General features: G+C 42.0%; 1 protein-coding gene across 4 annotated transcripts in view; it reads left to right on the top strand.

Annotated features, from left to right (window-relative positions):
- Positions 1-13,405, top strand: part of CHN1 (chimerin 1) — a 91,948-nt gene that overhangs the window by 6,091 nt on the left and 72,452 nt on the right. Inside the window, exon 1 of one of the 4 annotated variants that reach the window (XM_005484082.3) lies at positions 8,418-8,481. The exons of the other annotated variants lie outside the window; for them this stretch is intronic. Within the exon in view, the coding sequence (XP_005484139.2) occupies positions 8,433-8,481 (49 nt within the window). The 5' untranslated portion in view covers positions 8,418-8,432. Of the gene's footprint in view, positions 1-8,417; positions 8,482-13,405 lie in introns of those variants that run through there. 4 annotated transcript variants of the gene reach the window in all.

Below are 13,405 nucleotides of genomic sequence, written 5' to 3' on the forward strand. Positions count from 1 at the left end.
CAGAGCCTTCTAAGAGCAGGAAGTAAACAGATCACCTACAATTCAAGTTCTTCTCTGTATTTGGCCCTGGGTTATGCTTACAACTTGTGGCTACCTGTAATTGTGAAGTTTATTGACAGAGCCCCTTAACTCAAGAGTCCAGTTGTACCAGAAAAGTCTCTGAATATGTTCCTTACCTGTAGTAGGTAATGGAATCTTGTTCATGGAATTGGGACATTTATAGTAGGGTTTTTGTCACTACAGGGAACATAAAGGTAGAATGATAGGAATGGTATCTGTCATGGATGCTTCTAGGCCAAAGAGAAAGTAAAAAACTGAAAACTGTTTGAAGAGCGTAAGGTGAGCAACAAAGTGAGTACATATCCCATGTGGCACTGCCTGTGCTAGGTCTTTTTCAGCAGAACAGCAGTGAATTCAAAGTGATGTTTTTAACCTGGTTGCAACAGATACTCTTGAAGTGGTTAGCCCTTGCTTAAAATACTTGGGTTCACTCAGTACTGACTGATAACAAGCTAATTTTAGAGGACATGTAAGGAATTCAACATCTAGTCACAATGGGAACTACAAATAGTCTAATTAGATGAAGCTATTTAGGGATATTAGTACAATGTTTAGGTTTGGGGTTTTTTAACATTTAAAAATGAAGGTGATTTGTTAAAAATTGAAACTATTTTAGAGAGAAACTAGACCTTTCAACTCCCATTCATGTGTCTGGGAGGAGAAGTGTCCAGGTGCTGGGAGTCATAAGAACATTTTCTCCTAGGTGCTGTGCTAACCTTTCATGATTTATAGAACCTAATGAAACAAATAAGGAGAGCAGGCTTGAAAAGGTTTTGCCAGCAATGCAATCAAAAGAAAAAAACTTGTATAGGATCTATTAACTAGTAAATTGGTATAAATTGATCAAAATACCAGAGAAGTGACATTAACAGTATGGACAAGGATGAAAAAATTTGAGTCATGGCTTCTCAGCTTAGTGCTTAGAAGTGTGCTTCGCACAGTGGCTAGTATAAAATTGTGTTTCCTTTCAGTTGTATTAGAATAAGAATCTAAAGAAATCAGAAGTTTGAAGATTGTTGCTGAAACTGGAAAGGACATGTCCAGTTGTGTGCTCAAGTAATGAATTAAAGTGAGATTTTTAAATTTTCTCCAAGGAGATTCTCTTATGCTGATCATTGAACAATTGCATCCCTTTCCTCCTTGACGCCAGCAGATCCACTAAGAATGGAGACAGTGTAACACAGAATCTCATCTGATGATGTTGAAGTGAAAGACACTCTGAATGTGGGGATCTAGGAAGGTTTCCTGATGTACACTTCACATTGGCCAAGGGCTGATGCTCCAGGTGTAAATGTGGGGTTTCTTCTGTTTGTTTTGCACTCAGTTGATGTTTTTTTGCTTTGTCAGGTTTTGGGACTTTATTCTGTCACTAATTCTCTTCAAGAGGTCTTACCTGCTTTTTTCAGGTGTACACAAAGTTTTCCATTGACAGAAAGCACATCTCTGTCCAGAAAAGTTTGTGTGTACTCACAGTGGCAGTACTGTAGTCATAATTTAAATGCTGCTCTAATAGTAAACTCAAAGCACAAGCCTTTTGGAAGACTGTGCCATTTTTGTTGAATAAAGGCAGATTAATCAGGATCCCCCAGGGTGCAGACGTGGGTGAGTGCTCTGTGCAGTCTAAGCTGATCGAGCATTGTTGGACAGTTCAGTTTTTTCTGAGCGTGGGGTGTAGCTCAGGCTGCTGAGCTGCTCCACCCTGTGGACAGAGGTTGTACAGTTCTGCACACAAATGTCCTCACAAGGAAACAAAACAGCCCTGAGACTGGCCCAAGGGCTCTTCTGTACTTATTGGCAGAGGATGAGATGCTTCCTCCTCCCTCATAAAATCATCACCTGCCTCAGTTATTCTTTCAGTGCCATGGATTGTATCTGGCTTGTGCATCTTCACAAATGATGGCAGAAAGTTAAAAACCCTCTAGATGTTGCTTTTTGGAGTATGTGTTGAAACAAGGAAGAGTACTGTAGGGGAATACAGTATGGTTGAATGAAGGTGGTATAGAATGTAATCTTATCCCCCAACGAGTTGCAGCTGGACCAATTACTAAAGATCAGGAGCAGGCCTGATCTTAACAGGCCACACCTGTGGCCAATAAGAACAAGTGGTATAAAAGAATGGATTGGTGGGAGCTGGAGTCAGATGGCTGCTGCAAGGATCAGGAAGAGTCAGTGCTTAGAGGAGATGCCTACAAGAAATATTGAGGAGGCACAAAACTCTGGCAGTATGGAATCCTTGCACTATAATGATAATAGAACTCTTGTTATGTAAGACAACAAGTACCATTTAAGGTCTCTGAAATATTTGATCTTCTAAAGCATTTAACCATATAGCCAGGACTTGGTAATTGCACGGCATCTGGGTCTCAGGCAGCCTCACTGGCCATGTCCAGGAAGATGTTGGGAAGAGTTTCTGTAGTTCTCTGTGCTGTTCTGAGGGTTTGGCTGTGTGTGGAGTGAGTGATGGGTCATTGTCCTGGTTCTAGTCGAGGGGAGGAGGGAGGTTGGTCACACCCAGCTGGAAGCCAATAGTGTTGCTGTGTGTGCCGCAGCCTCTGTGAATGTGTAAGAATTGGTTGGCACTTGACATTTGCAGCACTCTGAATGAAAAAGATATATGAAATGATGATATATATGAAGTGATTTGAATGTTATTAGAAGTTGTGCTCATAAATTTCTATTTATTAATTTGTAAGTCTAATTTCCATGATATATTTTGATATGTTCATCCCTGAATTTATTTTCATGACCTTATCAGCTGTTCTGTGATTAGCATCGTGGAACACTGGTCATGTTGGGGCTGGTTTGCTTTTGGTTAAAATGTTCTTAATGCTGATGGGATGTGATAAAGTGGTCTGTTTTTCATGTGACCGAAGCTTAGTCCCTTGGGAGAATGCATTAGGAAAACTGCATTCTCTGGTAGTGGCCCTCTGAAGAGGTTGCAGGCTGGACTTTCCTGCTCACAGTGAGCAGGAGGTAACTCCCTTTTGGTCTCTGTCAGTTCTGTGAGGGAGCCGCTGTCACATCCAGCTTTGGTGCAGCTGGCAGGATCTGGCTCTGCTGACCACATCATGTGCTTGGGTCTGGGTATCTGGTGCTGGTGGGAGGTGATGGTTTCCTCTGCTACAGTGCTCATCTCCATCTCCTTCCTGCTTCCTTTGTTGCAAGAGCAGTCTTGCCATTTAAGAAGCTAAAATAAAAAAATATGTTTTCTGATCTTGATAAGAAGCTGAATGTCCCAAGCCAGCTTGCTTGTGTGAAAGTTCAGTCTAAACATAAAGGTAAAACTCTGCTTCCTAAATACTAGAATTGTTTTGTTGCCCACTGCATTGTGGTGTGCTACTGCAGCTGCAACCATTTAAATTGCATAGCAGGTACAATAGAACATCACAGACTCACAGAGGGGTTTCAGTTGGAAGGGACCTTAAAGGTCATCTAGTTCCTACACCCTTGCCATGGGCAGGGACACCTTCCACCAGAGCAGAGCCCTGTCCAGCCTGGCCTTGAACACTTTCAACGATGGGGCAGCCACAACTTCTCTGGGCAGCCTGTTCAGTGCCTCAGCACCTCACAGTATTTCATGTAGGAAAGTTTTAGAGTACTGCTGCAGCAGTGGATAAGGAGAGAATAAAGTTATTTATTGTGTGGTGTAAATAGGGGACTGTGAAAAAAGGAGAGCAGATCTGAAAAACAGACTTAGCGCCTGACCATTCCTTGTGCTCACATTGCTCATAAGTCATTCTCCTCAATGCTGAATTAGTGTCTGATACATGTGCAGTCCAGAGCAGACTACAGACTATAAAAGTTGCTGCTAATTATTTGGTAGGGCCAGTCTTCCAGTGTTTTTCAGCTGTGCTGTATGGTTTCCATGTGAATCTGGACACTGTTTCAGTGCAATCTGGGATCATTTTTTATTAAAAAAAAGCAGCCTACAAAAAACCCCCAAACAGGATGTACTTCTTCCTCACCTCTCTCTTACAGGCCAAACATGCACATGTAAGAGAGAAGTTTATCCTCTCTCTTTATCCTTCCAATTATGGAAGCATAATTTGACACAGCAATTACTTCTACTGATTTCCTTTTTGGCTTTTTTTTTTCTTCTAAGCAGTATATTTATAAATGGGACTTAACAAAAGTAGAGAAAAATCTTCAGTGGTTTAATAGAAACAGAAGGGGAGGAAGCTTGTCACAGCATCTATTTCCAGTGGTGAGCTCATGGCCTGTAGCTGTGCTGTTGCTTTATTGTGGTGCTCAGGGAGCTCCTGGCTGACCTGTGTGTTTCCCAATGCCACATTATGTCAAAGCAAGCTGTGCCCACAGTCTTCTCCCTGCAGCCTTGTGTGCCCCTCCTCAGTGGCAGAGCAGCAAGCACAGCGGGAACTCGATGGAGCATCTTGTATTCCTTAGATTTTATTGAAACTGTACTTTGTAAGCAGAACCCCCCACCCCAATCCACCTCCAGCTTCATTAGACCAAAGATGATAATTGTGTCTCGACTTGCTCTTCTGCAGGCTCAGATTCAGCAGGAGCTGAGCTGTGGTCCCTGTGTCCCAGCTGTCCCAAAGCCTGGTGAGCCCCAGGTGGGACAGGGCATGCAGCACTCCTGGGACAGGGGCCCAAGCAGCCTCTGGGATGAGTGAGTTGCAGACTGCTCTGTCAGAGGGAGAGCTCACTCTGGCTAGATCAGCTTGTTGGCTTTTTTTCTCACTTAGTAGGACGGTCTATGAAAAGCAGAAAGGTCTTTTTTATTCCTTTTTTTTTTGGTGGGGTGGTGCTGATGCTGCTGTTAATAGTGATTTTTAAATGTAAAAACCTGGCATTTTCCTTATCCCACTGCTGTGCGAGAGCAGCTGTGGGAGGCACAGGCAGGGCTTGTCATGTCTCACAGCTGTCTTACCATTTGCCCTTCTTTCTCTGTGGATATCCTGTGTATCACAGTCTCTGACAATTGCTTGCAACATTCTGCCTCACAGCAGTTTTCACCAAGCTGTGTCAGGCCAGGACCATTTTTAAATTATAAGATTGATTTTTGATCTGTCACATCCTATCACTATCGTTCTGTCTGTCTGTTTGTGTTTTCCTGTGCTGTCAATTACCATGATAGGGTTCTTTTTATAAAGTCTAAGTGGGGCTGAAGACACAAAAAATAGCTGTTATCCTGAGAGACAATTCTGGTTGGGGGAATACTGGGTTAGCAAGGCTTGGGAATAGAGATACTGATCTTTCTTTGATGAACTCATCTGCAAGGGCCTCTGCTTCTCTCACCAGCTACTGTTCCTATTTTCTGTTTAGATGTCTTATTATGTAGGACTAAGTCTGCTTTTCACTTGTGGACAGTTCCATGGCATCTTGGTTCCAGTGAGGATGCTTTGATATCCTAGAAATGCAGCTCATAATTGTTGGAAACTCATTTAACCTAGTGCCATGATAACGTGAGGGCTAATAACCCAAGTTTCCATTACTTGTGGACAAATTTGTCTTTCTTCTAATTAGTGGAGAAAAAGGATAAAGAAAACAATTTCAAAACAGAGACGAGGAAACCATTGGAGTTCATCTTGTGTAGGGGGGAAGAAACATGGAGTTAACTGAAGAAGGACCTGGAGGTTATCTCTGAGCATTGATCATATCAAGCTTTCCAGCGATTTCTGGATTCCTTCAGGGCAGTACCAAACCTCTGTTCAGCTCTCCTTCCAGCAGCCTGTTCCCAGCTCCCCGACCTGCTTTTCACCTCACAAGCCCAGAAGGAGCTGAGGATAGAGGGAAAGCCCATGCAGAAAAGCTCTCAGTGCTTGCAGAGCTGCTAAAGCACCTCTGAGACCGTTTGGCTGTGGCCCCAGTCACACAATATGCTGGGGGCTGCAGGAGTGCACCCAGAGCACAGCTTCTCCATGGGCTGGCCCTGCTCTCTCTCTCCTTTGTCTGCTTCCTGCCTAGTGCAGCAGATGAGCCTGCCAGGGAGGAAAATCATTATGAAAAAGATGGATGTAATGCTATAAACAGGGAGGGGCTATTGGGTGAAAAGCTTTCACCATAGTTCATTGGCTGCAGTTATAATAGTGAGCCATGGCATTGCCAAAAGGAAATGTGAAGTATTCAGCTTTTCTACCTGGAGCATCCTAATTCATTTCTTTGGAGGCCTCTTGAATGTTTTATATGAGAAGCAGATGAGGTAAGGAGTGGTGCTTCTCAGACTGGAGAGAAGCTCACAGCAATCAGAAAATGCCTTTTGGAATAAAATCTTAAATTCCAATTAAAAAAAGGCATCCTACTACATTGTTTCCATTTCCTGTCTCAGACCCTGCCAATAATTTTTTTAGGACTGTCCTTCATGACACTGTAAAAAGCAATCACGATCTTGGGCTGGGTTACTTTACTTGGTAGTTGCATCTGTTCTGAAAGTAAGGATGTAAACACAAACCATATTTTTGCCTGAGCAATGGTGTGTGTTATTGACAATTGTTTTAGAAAATGAAAAATCTGTTTGTAATAGGAATCATAATAGGTTTTTTATAACTTGATGGTCTAAGAGTTTAAATGGGTCAAGTTTGAGGAAGGAGAAGCTGCATTGGTGTGACCATCTGACACAGTTGGAGTGATGTGCTTTGCAACATGTGAGTCTGTCTTGATGCCCGTTGTAACAGCAGTCAGAAATCGGATCTGCTCTTAATTTTCTCTGGATGGCTCTGATTTTTGCCTGGGCTGCTAATGGGTGGCTTGGTTTAGTTTCGTGGGTTTTTTTTGGTTTTTTTTTTTTTTTTTTTTATCCTGGGAGATTAATGAATGCACAGCAACTATCTTGGGCTGAAATGCCAAGATGGACAAGTTTCCAGTGGGTTTTTACCAAGGGATAGGGGGGCAGAGTCAGCCTTGTGCTCTTTTATTGAGGTTTAGCTTTTGGTAAAGCCACAATACTGTACTTAAAAGGGTATTTTAGAATAGGAAAGTGAACTTATGTTCATTATGTTGGTGTTGTGTGTGGAAAAATGAATGAAAGCAACCAAGCAAACTGTGATAAAGCACATCTCCCCTTTCAGCAAATTAGGGGATTATGCAATGGATGGAAGCGTTGCATTTCAAAAGTGCTTGTCCTGGACAGAGATTGTCTTCAAGGTAGAAGATTAAGTTACAGCTATAAGGCACTTTTACATGATAGCATGTTGGTTTTTTTCCCTAGTAGGGTAACTGTTCAGAATATTTGTGTAATCAAACTCCAATCAATATTCCCTGTTAGATGTGTTGGAGAAATGAAGACAAAATGTATTTCTGTGAATGCCTTGAGACCATGGCTATGAAAGTTGTCACTGGCTTGAAGTTATGGTAAAACTGCTGTGCCCTTGTTAGTGTTATTAATGTTTGGAGGAAATGAAGCAAGCAATGGGAAATGAGCTTTGTCTTTTTGCAGGCAGACTTTTAAAATAGGAGACAAAGAAGGATTTGCAGAAGAAAAAATAGGAAAGAAAATGTCAAAGGGTAAATGTTTTCTCTTGTATTATCCCTTGCTATGGTTGGAATGAGAGAGTATGAGAGCAATAGCCTCAACAGATATTTCTCCAGCCTTCCATGTGAGTTTAACTTGCCATGACCAAAATAGTGTCTACAGAGAAAACCAGTCTGGGTTTCAAAACAAAGAAGTCTGATTGCAGTGTTCAAGCTTGTGCAACCTGACATTACTCTGAATTTACAGTGAACAAGAATTTGCTTTACTGAATCTAAAAGGTACTTGGAAAAATTTCCTGTTAAATCTAAAAGAGGCAATTCATCCAATAAAGGCCTATTTCTGAAAATTTTGACCTTGCAAAATTAGACTGCAATAGACCTTTCAAATAGCCCATAGGGAGGATGGGAAATTGCCAAACTCATTGATCCATCTCTTCAGGGCTGTGGTCAGATGTAGTCAGTTCTGTCACAATGAGTTTAAAAAAAAAAAAAAAAGCTGTTTTTTTTTTAAACACATACATTAGAGAGGCATATTTGATTTTTGACAACATCTTCAGTTGGAAGTTGTTTACTGTGTAAATTAGACATTTCAGGATACATGTGGTGATGTAAATGAGAGGGTTACAAGACAGCCTTTGGCCTGACTCTGTTTTACCTGCAGCTGACCTGAGATCCATGTCAGGAAGCAATTCCCACCGTGTCTGTCTTTTCTTAGAGAGCAAACGGGGTGTTCCCAGGAATACTGAAAATCATCAGCAGCCTGTTGTCTCGTGACTAAGATACAGAAAGTAACATTAAATTTCATCTTTATTAAATGCCCACAAGGTGGCACTTGTCATCTTTTTACGTCTCTGAGAGCCAAATTTTTATACTTTTAGTATCACTAGGAAATAATACTAGATGTTTTGAAACTTTAAGAGTAAGCTACCTGTACTTTCATGGCATATTTCCCCACCCTATTAAGCGACTGTCAAGAGAAATGCTATGGTAAGAAAAATTTGTCTATGTGTCTATGATTTTGTCTATGCGAAAGTTTCACTTTAAAATTTAAGATTAATTTTTTTTGCTGTAAAAGATATAATTTTTTTTTTTGATTTCTCATTATTTATGTGGTCATGTGCCAGTATTTTATTTGGCAAAGAGGAGGAAAAATGAATACTTGCTTCCTTTGCTTTGGTTAAATGAAAATCTAGAAATGAATTATTTGCAACCTGGTCTAATCACTTAGAGGATGAGTTCATTTCACTGCAGCAGTGCTTGTGATAAGCAAAATATTACTTCTTAAAATTTCCCATCATTCATAAAGAGGCAATAATAATAGACCTGCTCATAAGAGTCATTGAACTCTGGCTGTTTTCAGTGGGTCTCTCATTCAACCCCGTTAGAAGCATTCTCACAGAATTTATTGTTGCCAGATCAGACATTGTAGAACCAGGATGGCAGTGTGATCCATTTTCTCTTTCCCCCTCAAGACTGATGTAATTATCAGAGCATGCCCTTCTTTAGGTCCCTTCCCTTTTGCTGAGTGTGCTTTCTCGTGTCCCCCTTGGTCACATCTGAGAAATGCCATTAGCCCTTGTAGCTTTCTGGAGCATTGTGCACACTGACTGTCTCTTAATCATTTTTTCTTCAGTAATAATAAAAGTAGTAAAAGAAAAAGCACAAGAGGATGAAAGAGCAAATAAAAATAAGTTTTCGATATTAAAAATTCCTGGGGCACAGGATGTGTGATGTAGTGCCATTTTGCAACTGAAGGGATGCTTTCATTATTGGTGCCTATTTTCAGTGATTTGCATCTTTCCCTTAGATTGTATTTTATTCTTGTTCGCCTCCCAAATGGGAATGCCTCTAAAAAAGAGAAGAAAATACACGGATTTGTTTTGTTGCGTAGATAACTCAAACATCATTTAATTTTAAAGGTCTAAAGCTGACCATGTGCATTTGAATTTATGGGCATTGGAAAGTGTAGCTACCTGTGCCAAAGGGTAAGGTAAAGAAGTAAAACTTACTATAAGAAGAGTTGTCACTGGTGACTATCACCTCTGTCCACAAGCTTGGGCACATCCCTGTGGGTGGATGGCTGCAGTGGTGCAGTGCCCTTCCTCTGTGCCAGCTCTCCAGGGCTGCCCTGGGAGCAGCTGGCTGCTCTTGGCTGCTGTGACCTCTGCCTGCAGATTGCCATCCCCTGGCAGAGACAAACCATGTGAGCTGGCAAAAGCTCCTCGTTGGACCTGGAGGCAGTTTGTCTCTGTGCTCAGAGTGGGATTTGGTTGGCATTTAGCAGTGCCTCACTCCAGCTCCCCACTGGGGTGGGTTGTGTCGTGTCAGCAGCACGATGGGCTCAGAGCAGGGGATGCTCTGCTGGGAGGGGTGCTGTCTGCGCACCACTGAGGTCCCTGCTGAGCTCTAACACCTGCCAGCTTGTTGAACTGGGTGCCTGTCTGATGTCTTTTCCCTACTTGGAGAAAATAGATGCTGGTTTATTGGGAGACTTTTGCGCTGAAGCTCCTTACAGCATTGGTGTCTTAGGAAGAGCCTTGATATGTGTGAAAGTTTTCAAAGCATTTTTCTTTTCCTTAATTCAAAGGAATTTGTGTGCCAAAGATAATATTAAAGAAGCATCAAAGACTCAATAACATTCTAGAAGTATCAGTCATCGTTGCTGAGTGAAATGTGCCGAAATGTGGTGCTTATTGCCTGGGGTGTTCTCAACCCTGTGGGGATGTTCCATTAACAAAGGAAATTCTGTGATGCCCAGGTTGTGAAACCCTAAGTGATTTCTACGTGGCCCCAGGCCATATGAGCCATCGGGTTCTTGTCATTAATGTCTTGGTTTTAAGTCACTAATGGAGCAACATTACATTTGGGTAAACATTATTTATTCAGTGACTTCTAAACCTCAATTCTTTTTGTAAAATAGCAGTATAAGAGGTTTTGTTTAAGAGAAAAGAAATATTCCAAAAAGTTGCATGTCATATCCTTTAAAATGTGCTACAAGTCTGTGCAAGATGTTTTGGTCAGAAATAGCTTGTTGCCCCTTTGCTTTGGAAAGATGAAGGCAGGACAAGATATTGAGCCAGAGCATCATTTCCCTTTTTCTATTCATGTGAAGGACTTAAATGCTGAAAAAGTATTTGTTTCTAAGAAAACATTTCTTGCCAGGTAAGAAAGCCTGACCACAGCTTTCTGGTTTGTTTATGGACACTGACTGCAGTGCAGCTCTCTGCAGCCTTTGGCAGCTGTGTGTGGCACCCTAATCCAGGGTTGGTTTCCACAGGACCCTCTGCTGCAATGGGCAGCAGCCACACATGTGACACTTGCTCTTTGCATCAAGGTCCTGCTCCTGCCCACCACCCATGGCAGATAGTCATCCAACTTAGTGCTCCTGGTAGCAGAGGGGTGTAAAGGGCCTTTGTGCAAAGAAAAGAGCATCCCAAGGTCTGGTCTAGGAGCAATGAAAGATGTTTGGTGTGTGTGTCCCTTACTTCTTCCCTACACATGCTATGGACAGGGATGGTTTGGTGTTTTCTGCACCCTCCACCCCGTTCCTCTCCAGAAGCTGCCTGGCATTATCTTCCCCTCCTGCTGCCAGCTGCACCGGGACTTCTGCAAAACACTTCAGTGCTGCTGCAGCCAAGGATCAGCTTCTCATATTTACCCTGAAACCATGGAGCTGTAGCCCATCTGTTTTAGTGCTGCTGCCTAGGGCAGTGGCTGCATTCAGCCTTCAATTAACTCAGTGCTGTTTGAGTTTTATTTTGGTTGGAGTGTGTAAAAGGCCTCACTGCTAGGGTTTGCTTGGCTGCTGCTGAAAACATTTTGTGATGGCTTGAGCTTAGTTTCTGAAATGCTCTTGGCACTTGTACTTTGAAAAACAGAGATGAAATGACATTTTCTGTTAAATTGTGCTGGTTTTTGTGGCTTGAGAATCTCACCAGCAAATAAATTGTGGCTTTGTTTCTCTAAGTCAAGTGATTTTTATGTGCATCCATTGGGCATAGAGAAGGTGCTAATAAGATCTGGGGGCTGGAGAAAAATTTTCTAGAAGTTGCTTTTCAGGCACAAGAAGGAGTCTGTTGTATGGGTCAGCAAATGGCCACATCCACTGGGCCGCATGAATCTCTCCAGGATTTAATTTTTGATACTTGCTGCTGCCAAACAAAGCAAGAACGGCCTCTTACAAGTTAGTAAGGCCTTCTGGTTAGTGCCTAGCTGGAGCTTACAGAAGAATGTTTATATTTTCTTGCATCTTTTCATATTTGTGACTTACACCATTCTTTGGTCCTAGGCCAGATCAGAACATGAAATCAGACTTTTTTTTTCTCCTGATCATGTTGGTATTTGGTCCACATGGCTGAGAATTGGCCTCTTCCACAAAGATCCCCGCCTGAGGCCTCACCTGTATTCAATAGAGATATTATCACATAAAACCAAAGGTTGGGGTAAGAGATGCTGTCTCAGCAGATAGATGATTGTTTGCTCCCAGACAACATTAATCTCTGCTGTTAGAGATGACCAAGGTGCAGGTACTGATATCCAGCAAAAGAAAACTAAAACTAAGTTCTCTACAGTAAATCTCAAAGTCCTACATTGCTTTATGGGGTTACCCTGCAGAGTTAAGTTGCTGCTGCTCCTCTACCCTTGAACTGTCTGAGAAACTGCCATTTCAAGCAGAAGTAAACATTTTTATTCTTTCTTTAAAAGGAATACACAAAGGCAAGCACTCTAAACAGTTTGAGGCAACAGTAACAGTTTCCATCTCTGCAGTTAAAATGTACACTCTGAAAGTACTGCAGTTGTCCAAATTTATATAGTGGGTAAAATAGGAGAGGGTAAGAAAGAAGCAAAAAAACGTAGGGAAATGCTACATTGTAATGTCACAATTAGTCACATTTGTGTTTATGGAAAATCTGAGATGCTCTCCTAGTGTTTGTGTCTGTATATGAACTTCTAAATGTCTGTATGGTTGTTTGTTGGCAACCATTTCTGTGCAAGTGAGTATTTCTGATGGTCAGTCTGTGTTTGTCAATTTGGCTCATGCTCGAGACACAGTGAACTTTTTTTTGTGAATTGGTGTGCTCAAAGGAGGGCATTCTGTACTCAAAGAGCAACGCTCCTGCCCACTGTGACATTTCTGACTGTTGCCAGAAGCTGCCTGTTGTGCTGTTCTGGGTTTTCTGTCTCTGTTTTCTCTGCATTTAAGCAAATAGCAAGGAACCTTGGGGCAGAGGTGAGACAAGGTGGCTTCAGAATGAGATGCTGAGCAGTAGAATGGGATGGTTAGGACGGACAACGTGGGGAAGCAAACCAAAGCACTGCTCAAGGATGAGGGGAGAGGTCTTGCAAGGAGTGGAGATTGCTGAGGGAAGGCAAAGTCCTGGAAAAGAGAGGACTGTGTTGTGAGTGAAGAGGATGATGGCAAGCAAGAGCTGGGTATCCAGAATTTCTCTTGTGATTGGAATATAAGGAAACCAGAGGTAGATCTTCAGGAAACTTTGCACTTCTGAAGGAAACAAAGTAAGAAAGGATGAGACACTTAGATCATCCTCAGGATTCTACCTATATTGACTGATGGCATTGAATAATGTTTGTACAAACTGGCAAAGTAAGAACAGACACTATGTCTGAGTTGCTCAGAGTAAAGTTGATGTAACACCACTTGTCAGAAGCTCTATAGGAAGCTGAAGAAAAGTGTTTACTGTCTTACATGGTACACTTGGCTTATGGGAAATCTGTGTGGTTTTTAAGTACATATCATCTGTACTGTGTTTGTAGCCCAGTTAATTCTAAGGGAAAGTATCTGTCAGCTTGAAACTGGTCTCAGTTTGAAATTGCAGTTTTGGACATGGACATGTCCCTGATCTAAAATGTCCTTGCTGATGAGAGTGCCTTCATACTGGTGAAAATCTGA

Source organism: Zonotrichia albicollis, chromosome 10 (genome assembly GCF_047830755.1).
Source record: "Zonotrichia albicollis isolate bZonAlb1 chromosome 10, bZonAlb1.hap1, whole genome shotgun sequence".
NCBI classification, from domain to species: Eukaryota; Metazoa; Chordata; class Aves; order Passeriformes; family Passerellidae; genus Zonotrichia; species Zonotrichia albicollis.